The sequence below is a fragment of the Saccopteryx bilineata genome, chromosome 2, assembly GCF_036850765.1.
Source record: "Saccopteryx bilineata isolate mSacBil1 chromosome 2, mSacBil1_pri_phased_curated, whole genome shotgun sequence".
In the NCBI taxonomy this organism is placed as follows: domain Eukaryota; kingdom Metazoa; phylum Chordata; class Mammalia; order Chiroptera; family Emballonuridae; genus Saccopteryx; species Saccopteryx bilineata.
In genome coordinates, this window is record NC_089491.1 from 249,408,130 (window position 1) to 249,431,197 (window position 23,068).

At 43.7% G+C, this 23,068-nt stretch overlaps 1 protein-coding gene across 1 annotated transcript in view; it reads right to left on the reverse strand.

Annotated features, from left to right (window-relative positions):
- MAPK1 (mitogen-activated protein kinase 1) overlaps positions 1 to 23,068 on the reverse strand; it is a 104,971-nt gene that overhangs the window by 12,453 nt on the left and 69,450 nt on the right. Inside the window, exons 4-7 of the mRNA XM_066259966.1 lie at positions 18,516 to 18,632; positions 14,555 to 14,669; positions 14,112 to 14,243; positions 3,286 to 3,395 (exon numbers count right to left, since the gene is read on the reverse strand). Of these exons, the coding sequence (XP_066116063.1) occupies positions 3,286 to 3,395; positions 14,112 to 14,243; positions 14,555 to 14,669; positions 18,516 to 18,632 (474 nt within the window). The remainder of the gene's footprint in view (positions 1 to 3,285; positions 3,396 to 14,111; positions 14,244 to 14,554; positions 14,670 to 18,515; positions 18,633 to 23,068) is intronic.

Sequence of the window (23,068 nt, forward strand, 5' to 3'; positions counted from 1 at the left end):
ATGTTAAAAATGCAACTGCAAGAAAGATTAGTATTATGTGAAAATGCCCATGTTTGTGCTAAACAGAATAAACTCTTGTTTATTTTCAAAATTTAGATACAGAAATGTAAAAATGGGCAGGAAATACTCCAAATTTTGAATAACTGCAACAAGACTACAACACTTTGTGTCTTTCTTGTGTTTTTCCTGTAAGTTTTCTTTTAGCACTCTCTATAAATAACCAGAAGGCTATTTAAGTATAGACATAAACTATTCACGTCAAAACACCCTCATACACAATGACAAAAATGAAATTGTGCTTGCTTCGGCAGCACGTATACCGAAATTGGAATGACAGAAATAAAATTAATTAATATTACTTATATTCTGATTTTTAAGTACCCCCAACTAATGCTATAGAACTAACCTAATGATGATACCAGTTATCAGTCATTGGATGCCTGGTAGTTATTCACGTATTCCTCACACCAGATCTTTTTTTCTGTTTTTTTCTGGGGTTTTTTTGTTGTTCTTTTTTTGTTTTTTGTATTTTTCTGAAGCTGGAAATGAGTCAGACAGACTCCCGCATGCGCCCGACCGGGATCCGACCGGGATCCGACTGGGATCCACCCGGCACGCCCACCAGGGGCGAAGCTCTGCCCACCAGGGGGTGATGCTCTGCCCCTCCGGGGCATCGCTCTGCAAAGACCAGAGCCACTCTAGCGCCTGGGGCAGAGGCCAAGGAGCCATCCCCAGCGCCCGGACCATCTTTGCTCCAATGGAGCCTTGGCTGTGGGAGGGGAAGAGACAGAGAGGAAGGAGCGGGGGGTGGAGAAGCAAATGGGCGCTTCTCCTATGTGCCCTGGCCGGGAATCGAACCCGGGTCCCCGCACGCCAGGCTGATGCTCTACCGCTGAGCCAACCGGCCAGGGCCTCCTCACACCAGATCTTTAGGGAAAGAAGACATGGATCCCAAACTCTGCACTAAGAGTAGGCTTTTTGAAAGGGGGAAAAGGATTTGTGTCTATGAGAGAAAAACAAACAGCTAGCCCTCCCTGAAGGGTGGGCCTATGTGGGATCACATGGTGTCCTACCTATGCCATCCTTCTAATTCAATCAACCCTCTATTGGGTATGGGTTAGCACCTCAGCTTGTGATTAGAGCACAGCGACTAAAGGTATACTCTTACCTAGTCCCCTGTTATTTACTATGCTGTAGGTAACTTTGCAAGATGCCTTATTGCAGTGGTTTTCAACCGCCAGTCTGTGGACCAGTGCCAATCCACCAGAAATTTTGTGCCAGTCTGCAAGAGGTAACCATCTTGATGTTATATGAAGATTAGAGACCCATTGCCTCTATAATCTTCTAACAACATCAGGGTGGTTTACTCTTTCGTGGACTAGGACAAAATTTCTGGCACAATGGTTAAAAACCAATGTCTTGTTTCTGGAGGAGGGGAGAAAGGTGGAAGGGGAAGCTAATTAATAAATACTTCCTTTTTAAAATTTGTTCTTTCTCAGCTTTTAGTTTTTCCTCTCCTTTTCCATTTTCCCCTTTAAGTTTAATACACTCCCTTTGACTTTCCCTCTTTTTAAAACAGGAATATGACCTGACTGATGGTGGTGTAGTGAACAGAATATCGACCTGGGATGTGAACAGAGTATCGACCTGGGATGCTAAAGTCCCAGATTCAAAACCCTGAGGTCACCAGCTTGAGCGCAGGCTCATCAAGCTCAAGAGCAGGGTTGCCGGCTTGAGCAAGGGGTCACTGGCTTGGCTGTTGCCCCCTCCCCCCCTGCTCAAGGCACATCTAAGAAGCAATCAATGGACAACTGAAGTGCTGCAACCACAAGTTGATGCTTCTCATCTCTCTCCCTTCCTCTCTAAAAACAAAAAACAGGCCCTGGCCAGTTGGCTCAGCAGTAGAGCGTCGGCCTGGCGTGCGGAAGTCCCGGGTTCAATTCCCGGCCAGGGCACATAGGAGAAGTGTCCATCTGCTTCTCCACCCCTCCCCCTCTCCTTCTTCTCTGTCTCTCTTCCCCTCCCGCAGCCAAGGCTCCATTGGAGCAAAGATGGCCCGGGCGCTGGGGATGGCTCCTTGGCCTCTGCCCCAGGTGCTGGAGTGGCTCGTCGCGACAGAGCGATGCCCTGGAGGGGCAGAGCATCGCCCCCTGGTGGGCAGAGCGTAGCCCCTGGTGGGCGTGCCGGGTGGATCCCCGTTGGGCGCATGCGGGAGTCTGTCTGTCTCTCCCCGTTTCCAGCTTCAGAAAAATACAAAAAAAAAACAACCCCCCCCCCCCCAGGAATGTGAAGGCGTGTTTTCTAATATAACACATATGAGCCTCAACTAAAAAGATCCTGACTTTGGTTCATACTGCATTTTTCTTTGCTAGCTTTAGGTGGATGTCCAGAATGCTCTGGAGACCTGCCACATGGATCTCTAGACTCATCATTTTTCACCACAACAGGCTTCTGTGCCCCCATCTTCAGAGGTACACCAGACACGAAGTCACCAAGCTACAGTAGGAAATGTCCAGGCTGACCTCCCCACCTCCTTACTCTGCGACACCCCTCCCTAAGCAGGCAGTCAACCTCTTCTCTACTCTCAGGGTTGGCAATTTAGTTCAGGTGTCTCTTCCTGCCATAGACAATGGTCTCCAGTCCTGGACCTCTTTCTTTTCCTTTTTATTTTTGAGAGAACTAGAGAGAGAGAGAGAGAGAGAGAGAGAGAGAGAGAGAAGCAGGAAGGAAGAGGGGTGAAAAGCACCAACTCATAGTTGCATCACTTTAGTTGTTCATTGATTGCTTTCTCATATGTACCTTGACTGGGGGGCTCTAGCCGAGCCAGTGACCCCTTGCCCTTGCTCAAGCCAGTGAACTTGGGCTTCAAACCAGCGACTTTGGGATCATGTTGATAATCCTTCCTTAAGCTGGAAACCTCAGGGTTCTGAACCTGGGACCTCAGCGTCCTGGACCAACACTCTACCCATTGCACCACTTCTGGTCAGGCTGGACCCCTTTCGTTATCTGTGATTCCCCTCTATCCATCCATTTCACCAGCCCCACACCTCCTGCTGGGCCTAGAAGTTCCTAAGATAAAAGGAGGATAGAAGAGAGGTATCAAGCTGTGCTGTCAGAAGTAGGCCTCTAGGTTCAGGATGTGGGTGTAGTGAGAGGACCAGGTATGTGGCATCATGTACCTATCAGGATAATCTCTCAGCATGACACCGGAGTTCCTACTGCTTGGGCCTGCTGCTGGCTCACATATTTATCCCTGCAGAAGCAGCCAGGAGCACAGGCTCTTACCTCATCACTTGGGTCATAATACTGCTCCAGATACGGGTGGGCCAGTGCCTGTTCTACTTCAATCCTCTTGTGAGGGTTGAAGGTCAACATTTTGTCCAGTAAATCCAGAGCTACAAAGAGAAAGATTTTGCATTGGTGAGAAGCCAAAGAAATAATCACTGAAATACTTTCTGTTTCCTATAAAGTGACCCAGACACAACTGAGCTAAGCACTGCCTTGGGGAAAAGAGTCAGCACACTGGGTATCTATTATATATATATCTCTGAGCTTCCTCGGAGTGTGACCATCTGACAACAGCAGACCCTGACTCAGAAAATGGTGTGATCAGACAAAGGCTGGAAGTGGAAACCAGCATTCAAATCCAAGTCTGCCTACTATTCCGAACTTTTCCTAAAACATTAGGAAAAGTAGGTATCAAAAGCAATAGTTTTATGTACGCACTTCTCTTAAGTCAACTCCAAAGTGATTTCTGCAACAGTCAATTTATCTTTCAAAATACAGAGAAGACCTCCAAGGTTACAGAAAGCAATAGTCACGTCCTCCTATGTGGTTTCAGACTTCTCCTTCGAAGTCCTGGCTGAGTCATGTGTGAAGGACAGGTACTCGATCTACTCTGCAGCTTGGCAACTTTTCCCAAGGCCCCAAACTAGATATTCTCTTAACCAGACCATAGTCAGCAGCTTAACATTTTCTTCATGTCAAGAGTGCAGCAGTAGGAAGCAAGTGTGGGATCAACAGGAATGAGTTGGGGGCTAAAAGTGAGGGGATGGCTGATGGCTAATAAACAGTTTATACTAATGAATTCCATACCTAGTATCCAGGGACCACTTCAACCCATGAGGATAACCAAAGGGCATGAATAACTGTGGCTGGGACAAGGGTTAAGGGAAATGTGACAGAGCTAACTTAAAAATATTTTCAATCCTTGAAAGCAAGAAGCTAGTCCACTTTCTGAAGTGACTGCTTATGTACCAGGAAGCCAAGCTCTAGAGAGCAGACAGAGGGCTGAGAAGACACCTGATAGCCTGAGGTACTAGAAGGGTATGTGCATGCTTTTGCCCACTCATCTCTGACTCCCACTTGTGACTTCCTTTGTTGCATGCCACCCATCTTGGTTTTCAAGACAATTATAAGATAATAAATGTGGTAAACCACATTTTTTTCCTGTCCATAAAGTGTAAAAACATTTTTTAAAGCACATTTAAAGAATTTTTGTCTCTATCAGTAATTTTTTTTAACATACACAAGTGTAACCTTAGGAAATTAGGGAATGACATTTGCTCTATAGGTTATAAGACTTTCAGAGCAAAGGAGGATTTTAGAAATTTAGACATTTTGGGCTTTGACTGAAACACTGTCTGGGCAGGGGGAGAGGTGTTCCCTGCAGCTGTGACACAAGGTCTCAGGCTCACAACTGGGTTCGGTTTCAGAGGAGGCGCTCTCAAGGGTCAGGACAGCACAGCACGATGGTCAAGAACAGGGGTCCCCAAACTTTTTACACAGGGAGCCAGTTCACTGTCCCTCAGACCGTTGGAGGGACAGACTATAAAAAAAATTATAAACAAATCCCTATGCACACTACACATATCTTATTTTAAGGTAAAAATACAAAACGAGAACAAATACAATATTTAAAATAAGGAACAAGTAAATTTAAATCAACAAACTGACCAGTATTTCAATGGGAACTATGGGCCTGCTGTTGGCTAATGAGATGGTTAATGTGCTCCTCTCACTGAGCACCAATGAAAGAGGTGCCCCTTCAGGAAGTGCGGCAAGGGGCCGAATAAATGGCCTCAGGGTGCTGCATGCGGCCCGGAAGCCGTAGTTTGGGGACCCCTGGTCAAGAACTTAGGTACTCCCTGCTCAAATCTGAGTCCCATGGAATACCAGGCAGATGTGTGAACACATGACACACCCCTTGCTGAGTAAGGTTTAGTTTTATCTGGTAACACAGGTTATAAAACCTATCTCATTTTCTGATCCCAGCCACCCCTTCTCCCAAAAGAGCTCATAGACATTTCCCTAAGAACTGTTCTGAGATTATGTCATTTGTCCTTTTGCCCAACTAGGCACCATCTGTGTCAGGAAAAGTCCAGGTGGGCCCAGCCATAGTCCGATTCTAACAGCATTATTTTTCTAAATAGTTGGGAGGTAGGGTACTTTTCTACTTTAAGGCACTTAGATAGATCCTTTGCAGTTTAAGCATTTCTAAAATAGATCTGTTAGTTTCTTCAAGTTAAAAAATTCTAGGCCCTTAGTCTTCCAGGTAACAATTTCAAAGGAAGATAACTTCTATTTTTAATACCTGAAAACTAACTGGATCTCTAGCCTCCTTTCATGGAAGTGCTATTTCTGCATTATTTACAACTATAGAAGGGGAAAAGGAGAGAAATGGGAACCAGCAGCTGGCAGGTACCAATCTTGCAGTTACGAGTGCCCAGCCTCCCTCCTCCCACACTGCACAGCAATCCACTGGCACCAATTATAAGGCATGAATCATGCTGCCAGTGTATATGCTTCCTTAGATATAGGTTTTATTTCTCCCAAAAGACTGAAGTCCCTCTGAAGCTAATCATGATCTCTTGACTCTCCCTGGTGCCCTCCTAGAAACAACATCCTCTCTTCAGTGGGTGCTTAGCCACAGAATCCCACCCTCCTGGCCCATCAGGTGTTTTTCTTCCCCTCCTAGCCCTGAACCTGTGGTGGGTCATCTGACTGGCTCGCCATAGCACTGCTTAAGGGTCCATCTCACCTATCCAGAACTGATCCTGGATCAAGGCTACAATTGGTCACTTCCACCCTCAACCTGAATGGGCCCCCCCAAAAAAGACCTTGCTGCGCAAACTGTGCCACCACAACTTTCTGAACTCTACTCTTAAAATTGCGGATCAATTTCAAAAAGCAGCTAATTCAGCTCAGAATTCAAATTGCACAACGATTTTCCTTGAGAAAACTACAGCTTTCTTATATGGCAGACATACGCTCTATGTATTTCCCATTTTGTCACACAGTGCATTAAAGAGACACATATGAAGGATGGGGTTTAATGAAGTGAGTATTTACTACTGCTTCAACAAGGACATTCTTACCACAGTTGGCATTGGTTTTTAGCTGTGGAGGCACAGCACTGCCACCACCTTGTCTTGTGTTGGGGTGCTGGCAGTCTTACCACTGCTTCTGTACCAAGAGTGCAGATGGCAGCACAGTTAAGGGTAAAAAATACCTCAGTGTTAATATAAAAGTAGTTTTATCCTCACGGATACCCAGAAAGGACCTTGGGACCTCAGAGGTGTAAGCAGTGTGCTATTGAGAAATGTTGTGGCACAAAAATGTAAAAAATTTTTTTCTTAAAAAAAAAAAAATCTCATGAAGGCCCCAACAGCTCTGGGAAATCCTTGGTCAGCCCCTTCTCTCTCTCTCTCTCTCTCTCTTTAGCAAGAGAAACAGAGAAAAGGGACAGATAGAGACAGACAGGAAGGCAGAAAGATGAGAGGCATCAATTCTTTTTTGCGGCACTTAAGTTGTTCACTGATTGCTTTCTCATATGTGCCTTGACTGGGGGGCTCCAGCTCAGCTGGTGAGCCTTGCTTAAGCCAGCGACCCCGCACTCAAGCTGGCAACCTCAGGGTTTCAAACCTGGGTCCTCTGTGTCCCTGTCCCAGGCAGAGCTCTTTCTACTGCGTAGCCTGGTTAGGTGGCTCCCTTTTCTATACTACTAAGATTCCTCTTAACTTGTCTGGCTTGAATCATGACTTCCCTGTCAACTGGCTCTCACTATTCTCAGCAGATCTTAGTGAGGGTGCTACTGAGAAAACTAAGAGATCTCCAGGAGTGACGTTCCTGGATGTTCCTCTACCCAGATTCACGCACATCCTTCCTCCAGAAAGAGGAGATCCTCTCCCTAATTAAAGCCACTTTTCTGCGATGCGTGGCCTGATCACAACCAGCTCTTCCTCACCTGAATAAGCCTTTTCTGTCTCTGCTTTCCATTTCAAACTTCTCACTTACATGTTTTAACTACTCATATGTGGTCATCAGTGATCCCATAATTGGAAGCCTCTGCTGCATGGAGACTGCTGAATATATCCTCTTTCCTATAATGCCAAGTTCTGCTTCTGTGAAATACTTCACTATTTTCTTTGCCCATTCTTTTAGTTATAATTCAACATTGATTTGTTGTTCCACTTTTGTATACATTCCCTTGTTGATTCTTTTTTTTAATTTTTATTGATTTTAGCAAGAGGGATAGAAAAAGAGACAGGAACACTGACCTAACCAGGGATTAAACCAGCAACCTCTGTGCAACCTCTCTGTTTCAGCAAGATGCTCTAACCAACTGAGCGATCCAGCCAGGGCTCACTGGTTGATTCTTGTATGTGTCCTGACCAGGGATTGAACCTGCAATTTTGGCATATCAGGACAATGCTCTAACCAACTGAGCTATGCAGCTAGGGCTTCTTTGTTCACTCTTTCTACAGTTTCAGGAGTTTCTATTTCACTGCCCACGGAAGGTTCATGTTATCCAACTTCTTTCTTTTTAAACATTTTTTTAAATGTTTATTTTATTGATTTTAGAGAGAGAGGAAGGGAGAGAGACACACACACAGAAACATCCTGTAGGTGCCCTGACCAGGGATTGAACTGGCAATCTTTGCGCTTCCAGACAATGTTCTAGTAAATTGAGCTATCCAGCCAGGACTATCCAGCTTCTTATACATCTGATTCTTCTTCTTCTTTTTTTTTTTTTGTATTTTTCTGAAGCTGGAAACAGGGAGAGATAGACTCCCGCATGCGCCCGACCGGGATCCACCCTGCACGATGCTCTGCCCACCAGGGGGCGATGCTTTGCCCCTCCGGGGCGTGGCTCTGCCGCGACCAGAGCCACTCTAGCGCCTGGGGCAGAGGCCAAGGAGCCATCCCCAGCGCCCGGGCCATCTTTGCTCCAATGGAGCCTTGGCTGTGGGAGGGGAAGAGAGAGACAGAGAGGAAGGAGGGGAGGGGGGTGGAGAAGCAAATGGGCGCTTCTCCTATGTGCCCTGGCCAGGAATCGAACCCGGGTCCCCCGCATGCCAGGCCGACGCTCTACCGCTGAGCCAACCAGCCAGGGCCCATCTGATTCTTCTATCTTCTCAAACTCCTGCATAATTTCAAATGCCATCTGTTAAATAACTCCCAAATGTATTTCTAGCCTAGAACTTTCACCCAAGCTTCAAATTAATAAATATAACTCTCTATAGGTAATAAAAAACATATAGCTTATGATCCCATTTACAACTAATGTATGTTTACAGGGGCAATAACAAAGTCTAGAAGGTTTTCAAACAGTTGGTTATCCAAGAAATGTAAGATTTCTGACATAAACTACATTTTAATTTAAAAAAATAAACAAAAGTAGCCTGACTGTCAGTGACACAGCAGACACAGAGTGTTGACCCGGGATGCTGAGGGATCTGGTTTGAAATGCCTAGGTCACTGGCTAGAGCATTGGGCTCATCAGGTTGAGTATGAGCTCACTGGGTTGAGTGTGAGATCATCAACAGGATCCCAAGGCACGTTGCTGGCTTAAGTCCAAGGTCACTGGCTCTGTTTGAGTCCCCCGGTCAGGGCACATATGAGAAGTAATAAAAGGGGGGGGGGAAGCAACTATAAATTGATGCTTCTCATCTCTCTCCTCTCCCCCTCTTTTCGTTCTTGTCTCTCTCTCTCTCTAAAAAACAAACAAAAACCCCCCCCAAACATGGGAGTTAAAGAACAGAATTTGTAAACTTTTTTTAAGGCAGAAATCCTTATCTTTGTTGTCTGTTGGTTTTGCTTGCCAATGTGCACTGCCCTCTATCCAACATGGAGTTGCATAGACCATGGGGGAACCTCAGGCTTGACCACCCTCCCTGGCTGTGCTGTGGGATTGGTGACAGTCACTTGGTCAGTCACCTGGGTGAGGTCCCTAGGTCACATGATTAATCTGGAGTAGGTTCAAAAAGGAAATGAATGTGTACACTTGGAGCTGCTGGTGGCCATCCTGCCACCATGAGAAAGAGACTAACAATAAAGATAGCAGAGGAAGGCAATGCTGAAAAAAAAAAAAAGTCCAGATTCTAAAGTGACTGTGTCTGGGAATTCAAACATTACTGGGTTTTTCAGTTATTAGAGTCAATAAAGTCCTTCTCTAGGCCCAAGTCAGTTGGCAGTACTTTCTCATTATGTGGAGCTAAGAATTCAAATAGCTGAGCCTCTAATCTGTGTGAATGACTCACCCTAGTACCCATAGGTCCATCAATCAATAGTAACCACTGCTAATCTTTTCACATATTTCACAGAATTTTCCTATGCATTTTCTTGCACATAAATGAGATCATACTATATATAATAAATGCTGTATTATTTCCCCAGTAAATACCGTTCATTATTTTCCCATGCTATAAAATTTTACCCCCCAAATCACTTTTAATATTCCTTTAAGTAGCTGCATCATACTTTTATACTCAACCATTCAATAAACATTTGGCATTTATTGTTTTTACTGCTACCCTACAGACTGCTCCTCATATAGTTTTACATATCTCAGAGAATTTGTGATTCTGTCAGTTTCTTAATTGTGTAATTTCTATAAATTGTGTTCTCGTCCTTTGTTCATTTGTTTATCCATTGAAATCTTGGATTTTTGTCTGCTCTTCATATACTAATAATATTAATGATGACCCTAACACTAATAACTAATAATTCACTTAACCCTCCCAAATTACCCTCCAAGGGGGGAAATGCAATTTTTTCCAATTTGAGATGAAGAAATTGTGATACAGAGGTTAAATAAGTCGTCCAAAGGGAAAGATCTGCCTTAGAGGGTATAGCTCAGTTGGCTAGACCATTGTCCTGATAAACCAAGGATGAGGGTTCAATCTCCAGCCGGGCACATTCAAGAATCAACCAATAAACACATAAATAAGTGGAACAACAAATTGATGTCTCTCTCTCTTTCTCTCACAAATCAATAAAACAAAACAAAAAAGTGAAAGAACTGAGATGGTGGAGCCTGTTTGAACTCAGGTGGAGCCTGATTCCAAACCACACAGCTTAAATGGATATGGCTCCTTTAAATTTTATTCAATTTAGAATATTTTATACCTATTTCCAACCTGATTTATCTAATCTACATATTTTAAGTTTTAAACTTTTGTATGATCAAATCTATCTTTTTTTTATGTCTGTTTTTAAAGCTTAGGGAAATACATAGTCATTTTCCATGCAGAGATCAGAAAAATAGTCAATACTAGCCCTGGCCAGTTGGCTCAGTGGTAGAGTGTCGGCCTGGCGTGCAAGGGGTCCTGGGTTCGATACCCGGCCAGGGCACACAGGAGAAGCACCGATCTGCTTCTCCACCCCTCCCCCTGTCCTTCCTCTCTGTCTCTCTTCCCCTCCCGCAGCGAGGCTCCATTGGAGCAAAGATGACCCGGGTGCTGGGGATGGCTCCTTGGCCTCTGCCCCAGGCGCTAGAGTGGCTCTGGTCGCAACAGAGTGATGCCACGGAGGGGCAGAGCATTGCCCCCTGGTGGGCGTGCCGGGTGGATCCTGGTCGGGCGCATGCGGGAGTCTGTCTGACTGTCACTCCCCGTTTCCAGCTTCAGAAAGATACAAAAAAAAAAAAAAAGTCAATACTCTAAATACTGTTAGTTTCTAATGGTATGGCTTTTAAAAAGTATTTGGCCTGGCCCTGGCCGGTTGGCTCAGTGGTAGAGCGTCGGCCTGGCGTGCAGGAGTCCCGGGTTAGATTCCCGGCCAGGGCACACAGGAGAAGCGCCCATCTGCTTCTCCACCCCTCCCCCTCTCCTTCCTCTCTGTCTCTCTCTTCCCCTCCCGCAGCCGACGCTCCACTGGAGCAGAGATGGCCTGGGCGCTGGGGATGGCTCTTCAGCCTCTGCCCCAGGTGCTAGAGTAACTCTGGTCAGAGCATCGCCCCCTGGTGGGTGTGCTGGGTGGATCCCGGGCGGGCGCATGTGGGAGTCTGTCTGACTGTCTCTCCCCGTTTCCGGCTTCAGAAAAATACAGGAAAAAAAAAAAGTATTTGGCCCTGGCCAATTAGCTCAATCAATTAGAGCGTGATCCCAAAATACTAAGTTTGCAGATTTGATTCTCTGGCCAGGGCACATATGGGAAGCAGTCAATGAATGCACAACTAAGTGGAACAAATAAAATAATGCTTTCCTCCCTCATTCTCTCTCTCTAAAATCAATAAAATTTTTTGAAAGTATTAATCATTAATTATTTTGAATTTACTTTGATGTGAGTAATGATTTAAATTGATTTTCTTCCAAATAGGTATTCAACTAGCTCAGCACCATCTGCTGAATAATCATTCCATCCTCCTTAAGATTTTGTAGAAAATCTTAAACTAGACTCCTTTGAAGAAAAATGTAAAATACTACTGGTTCAAGAGACTCAAAGATCAAAAATTTCCAACACCCATGAAAAAATATTCATCCTCACTTTTTTGTGTGGCAGAGACAGGGAGAATCAGAGAGAGGGACAGATAGGGACAGACAGACAGGAAGGGAGAGAGATGAGAAACATCAATTCTTGGTTGCGGTTCCTTAGTTGTTCATTAATTGATTTCTCATATGTGCCTTGACCGGGGGCTACAGCAGACCAAGTGACCCATTGCTCGAGCCAGCGACCTTGGGCTCAAGCTGGTGACCTCGGTGTCTCGAACATGGGTCTTCCGCATCCCAGCCCGATGCTCTAGCCACTGCGCCACCACCTGGTCAGGCTCATTAACCAGATTTAAAAGTACTAATGTTTCAGCTTGAAAAATTTTAATTTCTTGAGTTCCCTGAGGTCTTTCACTCATTTCTTTATGTCATTTTCATGTAAATCAAAACAATGAGTTCCCTGTAGGCAGGCTCTTAATCTGTTTTACTGCTGCTTTATTCCCAAGGCTTTAGAACCCTTGACAGCATAGAACAGAAACTCAGTTCTATTCATTAATTAAATAAATATATCTATGTTACAGTAAAAAAAACTAAAAAGAACTTGGAGGCAGATTAAATATGGTCACAAGTTATTTATAGCTCTTCCCCCATCAATAGGTGGATTTATTCCTCTACCTCTTGAATCTGGGGTGACCTTGTGATTTGCTCTGACCAACAGACTATGGCAGATATGTCTGCTGTTCTGAGACCTAGCCTTGAGAGACCTTGCAGCTTCTGCTCTGTCTCCTTTGGAATATTTCTGCCATCATGAAAAGCCCAGGCTGGTCTACTGTCGGATGAGAGGCAAACCAACAGCTAGATGTGAGGTCATCTTAGAACATGCATCTTGAGGTGAGCAGAGCAGACCCATCCAACCGTGCCCACCCTAATGGTCTTATGAACAATTACATGGTGGCTGTTTTCAGGCCCCAAGTTGTGGTGGGGAGTGGTTTGTTATGCAGTAATAGATAATTGATGCAAACCTCAATGTCTAATATGAGATTGGCTAAAGATATTATGGGTTATCCCTACCAGGGAACATTATGTAGTCACTATAGTATAACTATAGACTTGGCAAGATATCCAAGATATATAAATGAAAAAGTTTAGGTCTTGAGACCTCAGAAACTAGACCTACAAATACCAGTGGTCTAAACATTCACACAACCCTGTGATACAGGTACTATTACTAATCCTATTTCATAACTGAAAAAAACTGAGTCCCAGAGAGGTTAAGTAGTTTGTCTAAGAAATCTTCATGTAACCTAAGGTCTCAAAGACTGTCCTGTTTTCTTCTCAGAGTTTAAGTTTTAGTAGGTTTTTGTTCCTTTTTTTTTTTTTGCATATGGATGTCTAATTATTCCAGCACCATTTGCTGAAGAGATCGGCACAAGCAATACAGATAAATCTTAAGTGGAGCATGACCAAGAGGTAGTGCAGTAGATGGAGTGTTGACCTGGGACGCTGAGGATCCAGGTTTGAATCCTTAGGTTATCAGCTTGAGCACAGGGTCACCGGCTTGAGCGTAAAATCACAGACATGACCCCATGGTTGCTGCCTTGGGCCCACGGTTGTTGGCGTGAGGAAGAAAGAGGTCACTGGCTCAGCTGGTGACCCCTGTCCCAGTCACGTACAAGAAAGCAATCAATGAACAATTAAAGTGCTAGAACTGAGTCGATGCTTCTTATCTCTCTCCCTTCCTGTCTGTCTGTCTGTCCCTGTCTATCCCTCCCTCAAAAAAAAAAATCTTAAGTAGAAGAATCTAGGTGCAAAAGGCTACATACTACATAATTAAATTTATATAATATTCTGAAAAAAGCAAAACTATAGGGGACAGATAACAGATCAGAAATTGCCAAGGATGAGGGGAAGGAACAGAGTGCAAAGGAGCACAAAGCAGCTTTTGGGGTTGATGGAAATACTCCATTCTCTTGATTGTGGTGGTAGAATACATTTGTTAAAATTCAAAGACTCACACAACTAAAAAGGGTGAATTTTACTTTACATAAATTATTCTTCAATAAACCTGACTGTAAAAACTATTAAATGACAAGGTAATACAATGGCATAATTTGTTTTGCAGGATCCTAGACTTTATGAACCCTAAAGAAGTGAACATAATCCAAGCTCAGAGTAGCAAAGAAACTAAAAGGCAGAAAACTAGACAGTCCCTCCCAGACTCTCTTACCCTACTGTTACTGCTCCCAAATAAAAAGGGAAGTGAGCAATAAAGAGTGAGCTATAGGCATTATACAATAGCCACAGGCTAAATTTTCAGGCTTGTGACCTAATGATTTAACAAATAAAGTAAACATAAAAACTAGAAGCTAAGCCTAAGAAAAATAACGAAATAATATTTACCTTTGGAATCAGCATTTGGGAACAGCCTGTTCCATGGCACCTTATTTTTGTGTGGGAGAGAAAGCAAATAGTTTCTAGCTTTTAAATTGATTATGCAGTTCAGATCTTCCTGTGATGGGGATCCAAGAATACCTAGCAAATAAAATAATTGGCTGTTAATTATCAAGACCAAAGTAAACTGACCAGATACCATCAGCTGTAGGGCAGAATGGACTTTGATAATTATTGGTAATATCTTCTCACACCACCTTCCAATACTTATCATTTGTTATTAACAAGTTTTTCACAAGGTCCTTAACATTTTACATCAAGGAAGATTAAAGACTCATGTCTGTCATAGGTTAAAGAGTTGTTAGAATTCTTAATTTAATGAAGTGAATCTGATAAAAACTGGGCAGATGAACTAAGGAACTCTAGCCCCCTAATGTTCTCGGGATCCTTACCCAGAATGTGGTTCAGCTGGTCGAGATAATGCTTCCCTGGGAAGATGGGCCTGTTGGAGAGCATCTCTGCCAGAATGCAGCCTACAGACCAAATATCAATGGACTTGGTATAGCCCTGCAGTAGAAAGGGAGAAAGAATGGAGAATGGTATCTGGTGTTAAATGACACAATGAGACCTTCCTACATGACAGGCACATGCTGTCAAGAGTTTTAGCTTCTTCTTTAGTTCTATAATTAAAAAATCGCCTGACCAGGCGGTGGCGCAGTGGATAGAGCGTCGGATTGGGATGCAGAGGACCCCGGGTTCGAGACCCCGTGGTCGCCAGCTTGAGCGCGGGCTCATCTGGTTTGAGGAAAAGCCCACCAGCTTGAACCCAAGGTCGTTGGCTCCAGCAAGGGGTTACTCGGTCTGCTGAAGGCCCGCGGTCAAGGCACATATGAGAAAGCAATCAATGAACAACTAAGGTGTTGCAACGCGCAATGAAAAACTAATGATTGATGCTTCTCGTCTCTCTCTGTTCCTGTCTGTCTGTCCCTGTCTATCCCTCTCTCTGACTCACTCTCTGTCTCTGTAAAAAATAAATAAATAAATAAAAATTAAAAAATATATATGTTGTTTATAATTAAAAAATAAATGAAAAGAGAGAAGCCAGTCTTAATTTGGCTTTCTTGAAAGATGTTGAATAACCGAGACTACTTAATTTTATTTCTCTTCTAAGTTTATTAACTTATTGTTAAATAAAAATTTCCAAAGTATACTTCATTCTTTTTTTCAAGTAATTTGAGAGAAAAAATTAGAATCCTTACAAGCTGAAGCTGATAACAAGAAAAAGCAGTAACTCCCATTGCTTTAGAACATTTGTGGCCTATTCACTCATTTTGGAAACCAACTCAAAAGAAGAGGCAAATCATTTTCAAAAAACGTCATTCTGAAAACACTTGATCTCTGCAAAAAAAAAAGTGTGTGCTGACTCCATCATATTTTACCAATCCCTACTTCTTGTCTTCTTTTTCTATTTTTCTGGTATAATTTTTCTTTTAAAGGAATTCTGTGAAAGGACATGAAAGAACTATCTGTCTAAATCATACAACAGTGCAAAAAAACTTTTTTCTTCAAAGGGTATAAGCTGAATTTTATGAGAAATACTAGCTACAGTGTTAAACAGAAGAAGAAATAAAAAAAAATTCAGCCTGACCAGGCGGTGGTGCAGTGGATAAAGCGTCGGACTGGGATGCGGAAGACCCAGGTTCAAGACCCCGAGGTCGCCAGCTTGAGCGGGATCATCTGCTTGAGCAAAAAACTTACCAGCTTGGACTCAAGGTTGCTGGCTCGAGCAAGGGGTTACTCAGTCTGCTGAAGGCCCGTGGTCAAGGCACATATGAGAAAGCACTCAATGAACAACTAAGGTATCCCAGCAAAAAACTGATGATTGATGCTTCTCATCGCTCTCCATTCCTGCCTGTCTGTCCCTATGTATCCCTCTCTCTCTCTCTCTGTCCCTGTTAAAAAAATAAAATAAAAATGTTAAAAAAAAAGAATTCAGCTAAATATATATATATTTTTTCAAATGCTGATGGCAATATCTGAGTGACCCATAGCCCCAGTTTGCTTTATCAGCTAAATATTAAAGTTTAGGGAAACAGCCTTTTAAAAAAAAAAAATCAAAGAATTAATGATTAGATCTATAGCTATGATAAAATAGGGTTGAAGTTCAAAATAATTCTTTCCTAAATTATTGTAATCCAAAACAACTTTTGCTTTGGCCCAAAACTAAATAAAGAGGAATATTTAATACACAAAAAATAACTAACTAAAAGGAACCAGGGCCCCCTGGAGAAATGGCTGCTCCAATTCTAGGACAGGGAAAGTACTATCAGGTAAACCTGGAGTATCTAGTGCCAAAAAGCAAAGGACAGTGGGTGGGGACATGTCAAAAGTGGCTCCCACTGACAAATCTGGGACAGTTGGAGCATCAATTACAAAATGGTAGATATGGATTATAAGCCAATGAGTAAAATAACCATGAATATAGTGCTAAAATAAAGAATGATAGAGTTATGAAATCATCCACAGATAGTAAGACTAGTGGGTGAAAGTTTAATGAAGATAACCTACATAGTCTTAAATTATTTCCCCACAAACTGCTGTTAATTGTCAATATAATAATTACTATAATTAACCATAATTATGGTAGAGACCTGGAGGATACCATCTTAACCAAAAGATCAACATGCACTCCACTAATATTGACAAAAACCAGATATGCCTGATACTGATGCACTTAGAAAAAAGAAAAACATTGTTTCTGTGGTTTTCATGCCCAAGATACACGACATAAAACTGAGATCCAATCTACAAAATAGCTGACTTGTACCCTTCAAAAATGCCAAGGTCAAGAAAAACTGAGGAATTATTTCAGATTAAGGAAGACTAAAGAAACAGTGCAACATGTGAGCCTGGTCTAGGGGGAGAAATGATATAAAGGTTATACTGGAAAAACGTCCAAAATTAGACTATAAACTGTGCATTAAATCCTGGATCAGTGCTAAATTTCCTACTTTTGATTACTGTACTATGTTCATGTTAGAAAATATCCTCCTTCTTCTGTTTATTTTATTTTATTTTATTTTTTAAGTGAGAGGAGGGTAGATAGACTTCTGCATGTGCCCTGACTGGGATCCACCCAGCAACCCTTTCTGGGGCTGATGCTGGGACCAACTGAACTATCCTTAGCACCTGAGGTCAATGCCCAGATCAACTGAGCCACTGGCTGTGAGAGGGAAAGAGAGAGAAAAGAAGGAGCAGGAGGGAAAGAGAAGCAGACAGTTGCTTCTCTTGTATGTCCTGACCAGGGATTGAACCCAGGATGTCTGCATGCTGGGCTGACGCTCTATCCACTGATCCAACCAGCCAAGGCCATTTTCTTGCTTTTAATTATTTTTTTATTTTTATTTTTTAATTTTATTTATTTATTTATTTTTTACAGAGACAGGGAGTGAGTCAGAGAGAGGGATAGACAGGGACAGACAGAAACGGAGAGAGATGAGAAGCATTAATTATTAGTTTTCCATTGCGCGTTGCAACACCTTAGTTGTTCATTGATTGCTTTCTCATATGTGCCTTGACCGTGGGCCTTCAGCAGACCGAGTAACCCCTTGCTGGAGCCAGCGACCTTGAGTTCAAGCTGGTGGGCTTTTGCTCAAACTAGATGAGCCTGCGCTCAAACTGGCAACCTCGGGGTCTCGAACCTAGGTCCTCTGCATCCCAGTGCGAAGCTCTATCCACTGCGCCACCACCTAGTCAGGCTTGCTTTTAATTATTGATTCAATTACTTTTTCTGACCAAGACTCAGACCTTATTAGAAGAGTTTGCCTTTGAACTGGATGCACTCTTCAGAGTCACTGAAGAGTGACACATGATGAGAGGAACACATGTCATTTGGAAGCAGGATTATCATTTAACTTTGAAAGAATCCAAAGTAGTTCCTATTTTTCCACAGCTATGTTTTCTCCAAATTATCTTAAAATGTTGCTGAAGAGACATTCTTATTATCAGATAAATATATAATATCCCTGGTCCATGTTTATAGAAAGACACAATATCAGATAACCTGACACCAACCCAGCCTGCACCCAGTTGTGGCAGCAACAGGTGTAAAAGCGGCCATAGGTAGAACTTCAGCAGAATGGGCCAAGGACAAAGACCATTGATTTTAACAGTGACCAGAGAGGCATGCCCTCTAACTCTGTCACAGACCAACACTACTACAGCTGAGGTGGAGAGGCCAAACCCCAGGACCCAGAATTTAATGCTGAACAGATTATGATAACACCTTGGTTCTGGCCAAACAGGCCAAGACTGAACTCAAGCGGAAACAGGCCTACTGAGAGAGAGGCTTATTGCAACACATGTCCGAAGTTTTTTGTTTCCCATTTTCTTTTTATGCAAACTTGCTCCTACCTTGGAATTCAACATAATTTCTGGAGCCCTGTACCAACGTGTGGCTACATACTCCGTCAGGAATCCTGTGTGATCGTGGTCTGGATCTGCAACGCGGGCCAAGCCAAAGTCACAGATCTAAGAGAGAAAAAAATGACACAATGGAAACCGTTCTTCAGAGATTATAACCAACTTAATAACAAAACATCATAAAAATAAAAAAGACAATAGCAATAATGATAGTAAGAAGTAGTTGCTGCTACTACTACTATGAAGCAGGCAGGTAATTTGCTGGGAATTCTACATACTTTTTTTTTTCTAGAGAAAGAGACACACACAGAGAGGGGGAGAGAGATGAAAATCAACTCATAGTTGTGTCACTTTTGCTGTCAACTAATTGCTTCTTATACGTGCCTTGATGGGGCCAGGGGGCTACAGCTGAGCCAGTTGATCCCTTGCTCAAGCCAGCAACCTTGGGTTCAAGCCAGCAAGCCCATGCTCAAGCTGGTGACCTCAGGGTTTCAAACCTGGGACTTCACTGTCCCAGGTCAATGCTCCATCTATCCACTGTACCACCATCAGTCAGGTAACATTCTCTTTTTTTTTTTTTTTGACATAGAGAGGAACAGATAGGGACAGACACGCAAAAAGGAAGAGAGATGAGATGAAAAGCATCAATTCTTTCTTGTGGCATATATTAGTTGTTCATTGATTGCTTTCTCGTATGTGCCTTGACAGGGGGCTATAGCAGAGCGAGTGACCCTTGCTCAAGCCAGCGACCTTGGGTTCAAGCTGGTGAGCCTTGCTCAAACCAGATGAGCCTGCGCTCAAGCTGGTGACCTCAGGGTTTCAAACCTGGGTCCTCTGCATCCCAGTCCAATGCTCTATCCACTGTGCAACTGCCTGGTCAGGCCATACTCAATTCTTTTTTTAAAAATTTTTATTTATTCATTTTACAGAGGAGAGAGAGAGAGAGAGAGAGAAGAGAGAAGGGAGTGAGGAGTAGGAAGCATCAATTCCCATGTGTGCCTTGACCAGGCAAGCTCAGGGTTTAGAACTGGTGACCTCAGCGTTCTAGATCGACGCTTTAGCCACTGCGCCACCATAGGTCAAGGCCATACTCATTTAATTCTCACAACAACCTGAAAGGCAGTGGTGACAATTTACATATCAGAGATGAGGAACAGGCTGGAGGAGTCTGCATTATCAATTTCATTTAGGTTGCTTGATAAAAACTTCTCTGCATAAAAATAAAGTCACCAAAAGCCATCCAGGATCCTTTCTACAGCCCTTACCCTGCTGGCACTCCCAGAATCATCACTGTAAAGATCAGCTCTTCAACCCACACTTCTACTTCTTTCTCTCTCTCCCCCCCTCTTTTTTTTTAAAGAGAGAGAGAGACAGGCAGGAAAGGAGAGAGATGAGAAGCATCAATTCATTGTTGCAACACCTTAGTTGTTCATTGATTACTTTCTCATATGTGCCTTGACCAGGGGCTCCAGCTGAGCCAATGACCCCTTGCTGGAGCCACACAACCTTGGGTTTTAAGTCAGCAACCATGGGGTCATATCTATGATCCCACGCTCAAACCAGCAACCCTGTGCTCAAGCTGGTGAGCCTACACTCAAGCCAGATGAGTCTGTGCTCAAGCCAGCACCTGGTCAGGCCCCACAATTCTACTTCTTGGGTTTCACTTCCTGCTGTTCTTCCACCTGTTCTATGAATATAGGTTATTTCTAAAAATTCATTCTACTTTCCTCCTTCTTTCTTGTAGTCAAATTCACTCCCAAAGTTTTTTTCTTCCTGAAGTTGGAAATGGGGAGGCAGTCAGATTCCCGCATGCGCCCGACCGGGATCCACCCAGCATGCCCACCAGGGGGCGATGCTCTGCCCATCTGGGGCGCCACTCTGTTGCGACCAGAGCCATTCTAGCGCCTGAGGTGAGGCCATGGAGCCATCTTGAGCACCTAGGCCAACTTTTGCTCCAATGGAGCCTTGGCTGCAGGAGGGAAAGAGAGAGACAGGGAGGAAGGAGAGGGGGAGGGGTGGAGAAGCAGATGGGCGCCTCTCCTGTGTGCCCTGGCCGGGAATCAAGCCCGGGACTCCTACACGCCAGGCCGCCAGGCCGACGCTCTACCACTGAGCCAACCGGCCAGGGCTACTCCCAAAGTTTTAAAAGAGGTTTCATATACTGAAGATAAATACGTTTTTCCATTAATATCCAGCCTCGTTTTTCCCTGACTCATAAAAAGTTCTGCTAGTCTTCCATTTTCTGGCTATCCCATACTTTGATGCTAATCCAGACTCCAACGTACATAAAATATAATATACGTAGTTCAATACAAATGCAGAATATTTTCATTCCTTGGTCCCTGGGGAACCATACATAATGAACCCTCAACATCTGGTGAGCAAATGCCTTACTTTAAATGTTTTAGGAAGCATACAACTGGAGTGAACTGGTAGACATTGTTTTGTCCATTGCCATTTGTTAGCTGGTAAGAAACTTAACTTTTGTTTATATCAATTAGCTTATAGTAAAACAGCTTTCATTACATGTCATTGTGCATCAAGTTGAAGAATCCATTAATGATATTAAATGAGGATGTACTTATTGTATTTTCACAATATCTGAATTACCTTTTTTTATGACAGAAAGTCAGAGAGAGGGACAGATAGGGAGGGACAGACAGACAGGAAGGGAGAGAGATGAGAAGCATCAATTTTTCATTGTGGCACCTTAGTTGTTTATTGATTGCTTTCTCATATGTGCCTTGACCAGGGGGCTACAGTAGACTGAGTGACCCCTTGCTCGAGCCAGAGACCTTGGGTTCAAGCTGGTGAGCTTTGCTCAAACCAGATGAGCCTGTGCTCAAGCTGGCGACCTCAGGGTCTCGAACTTAGGTTCTCCGCGTCCCAGTCTGACGCTCTATGCACTGCGCCACCACCTGGTCAGGCCTGATAGCTCTTAAAAATAAGAATCAGGGTAAGTAACTGGGCTAACACACACATATATATATATGTTGTGTGTGTGTGTGTGTGTGTGTGTGTGTGTGTTTTCCGAAGTTAGAAGCAGGGAGGTAGTTAGACTCCTGAATGTGCCTAACCACGATCCACCCGGCATGTCCACCGGGGGGCGATGCTCTGCCCATCTGAGGCATCGCTCCACTGCAGCTGGAGCCACTCTAGTGCCTGAGGCAGAGGCAATGGAGCTGTCCTCAGTGCCCGGGCCAACTTTGCTCCAATGGAGCCTTGGCTGCGGGAGAGGAAGAGAGAGATACAGAGGAAGGAGAGGGGGAAGGGTGGAGAAACAGGTGGGCACTTCTCTTGTGTGCCCTGGCCGGGAATTGAACCCAGGACTTCCATATGGTGGGCTGACGCTCTACTGCTGAGCCAACCAGCCAGGGCCTTGGGCTAACATATTACATTAATAATCATGTTAATAAAAGTACATCATTGAAAGTGGCAATATTAAGGAAGAAAAATAAAAATTTGGAATTAGTAGCATTTCTTTACTAGGAAATACAATTGGACCTATCATTCCAAATACTGCAATACATGTGTTTCTTTCAAGTTAAAACCAAAGGTACAGTTGCTCCTCTTCATACTTCCAGGTAATCCAGTCCAAAAGCTACTAGATTGGATCATGTGACCTAAGAGTTTCTGTGGGGTAGGGAGAACCACAGTAGCCCAGTGGGATATGTACCATCCAGTGGAGGCAAGAGTAGGCTCCAGATAGAGATATGGTCTAGGTAAGATGAAGGAATCCACGTGGAGAGGCCGCAGTAGCCCACGCCCACCCAAGGGATTAGAGTCAAAGCAGGGTGAAGAGAAGATCCATGAATTATATTACACAAATCAATTATTTCACAGGAAATTGCAAAATGGTAATTAAAAAAAATTATCAATTGACTTTAGAGAGGAGGTTGGGATAGAAGGAAGCATCAACTCAGTAGTTGCTTTTCCCATGAGCCTTGGCCAGGCAAGCTAGGGCCTCAAACCGGAGACATCAGCATTCTAGGTCAATGCTCTATCCACTGTGCCAGTACAGGTCAGGCAATTTTTCTAATTTTATTATTCTTTCTGCATTTATTGACTGGCATTCTTTTAAAATAAGAGATGTTGTTCATAAGCAAGAGCTACTTGTTTACCCTGATATACAGACCCTATTAAAAATATAAGAGGCCCTGGCCAGTTGGCTCAGTGGTAGAGCGTTGGCCCAGTGTGTGGAAGTCCCGGGTTTGATTCCTGGCCAGGGCACACAGGAGAAGTGCCCATCTGCTTCTCCACACTTCCCCCTCTCCTTCCTCTCTCTTTCTCTCTCTCTCTTCCCCTCCCACAGCCAAGGCTCCATTGGAGCAAAGTTGGCCTGGGCACTGAGGATGGCTCCATGGCCTCCATCTCAGGCTCTAGAATGGCTCCAGCCGCAACAGATCAACATCCCAAATGGGCAGAACATCGCCTCCTGGTGGGCGTGCCGGGTGGATCTTGGTCAGGAACATGTGGGAGTCAGCCTCCGTGCTTCTAACTTCAGAAAAATAAAAAAGATCAAGACATTTAATCCTTTCCTTTAG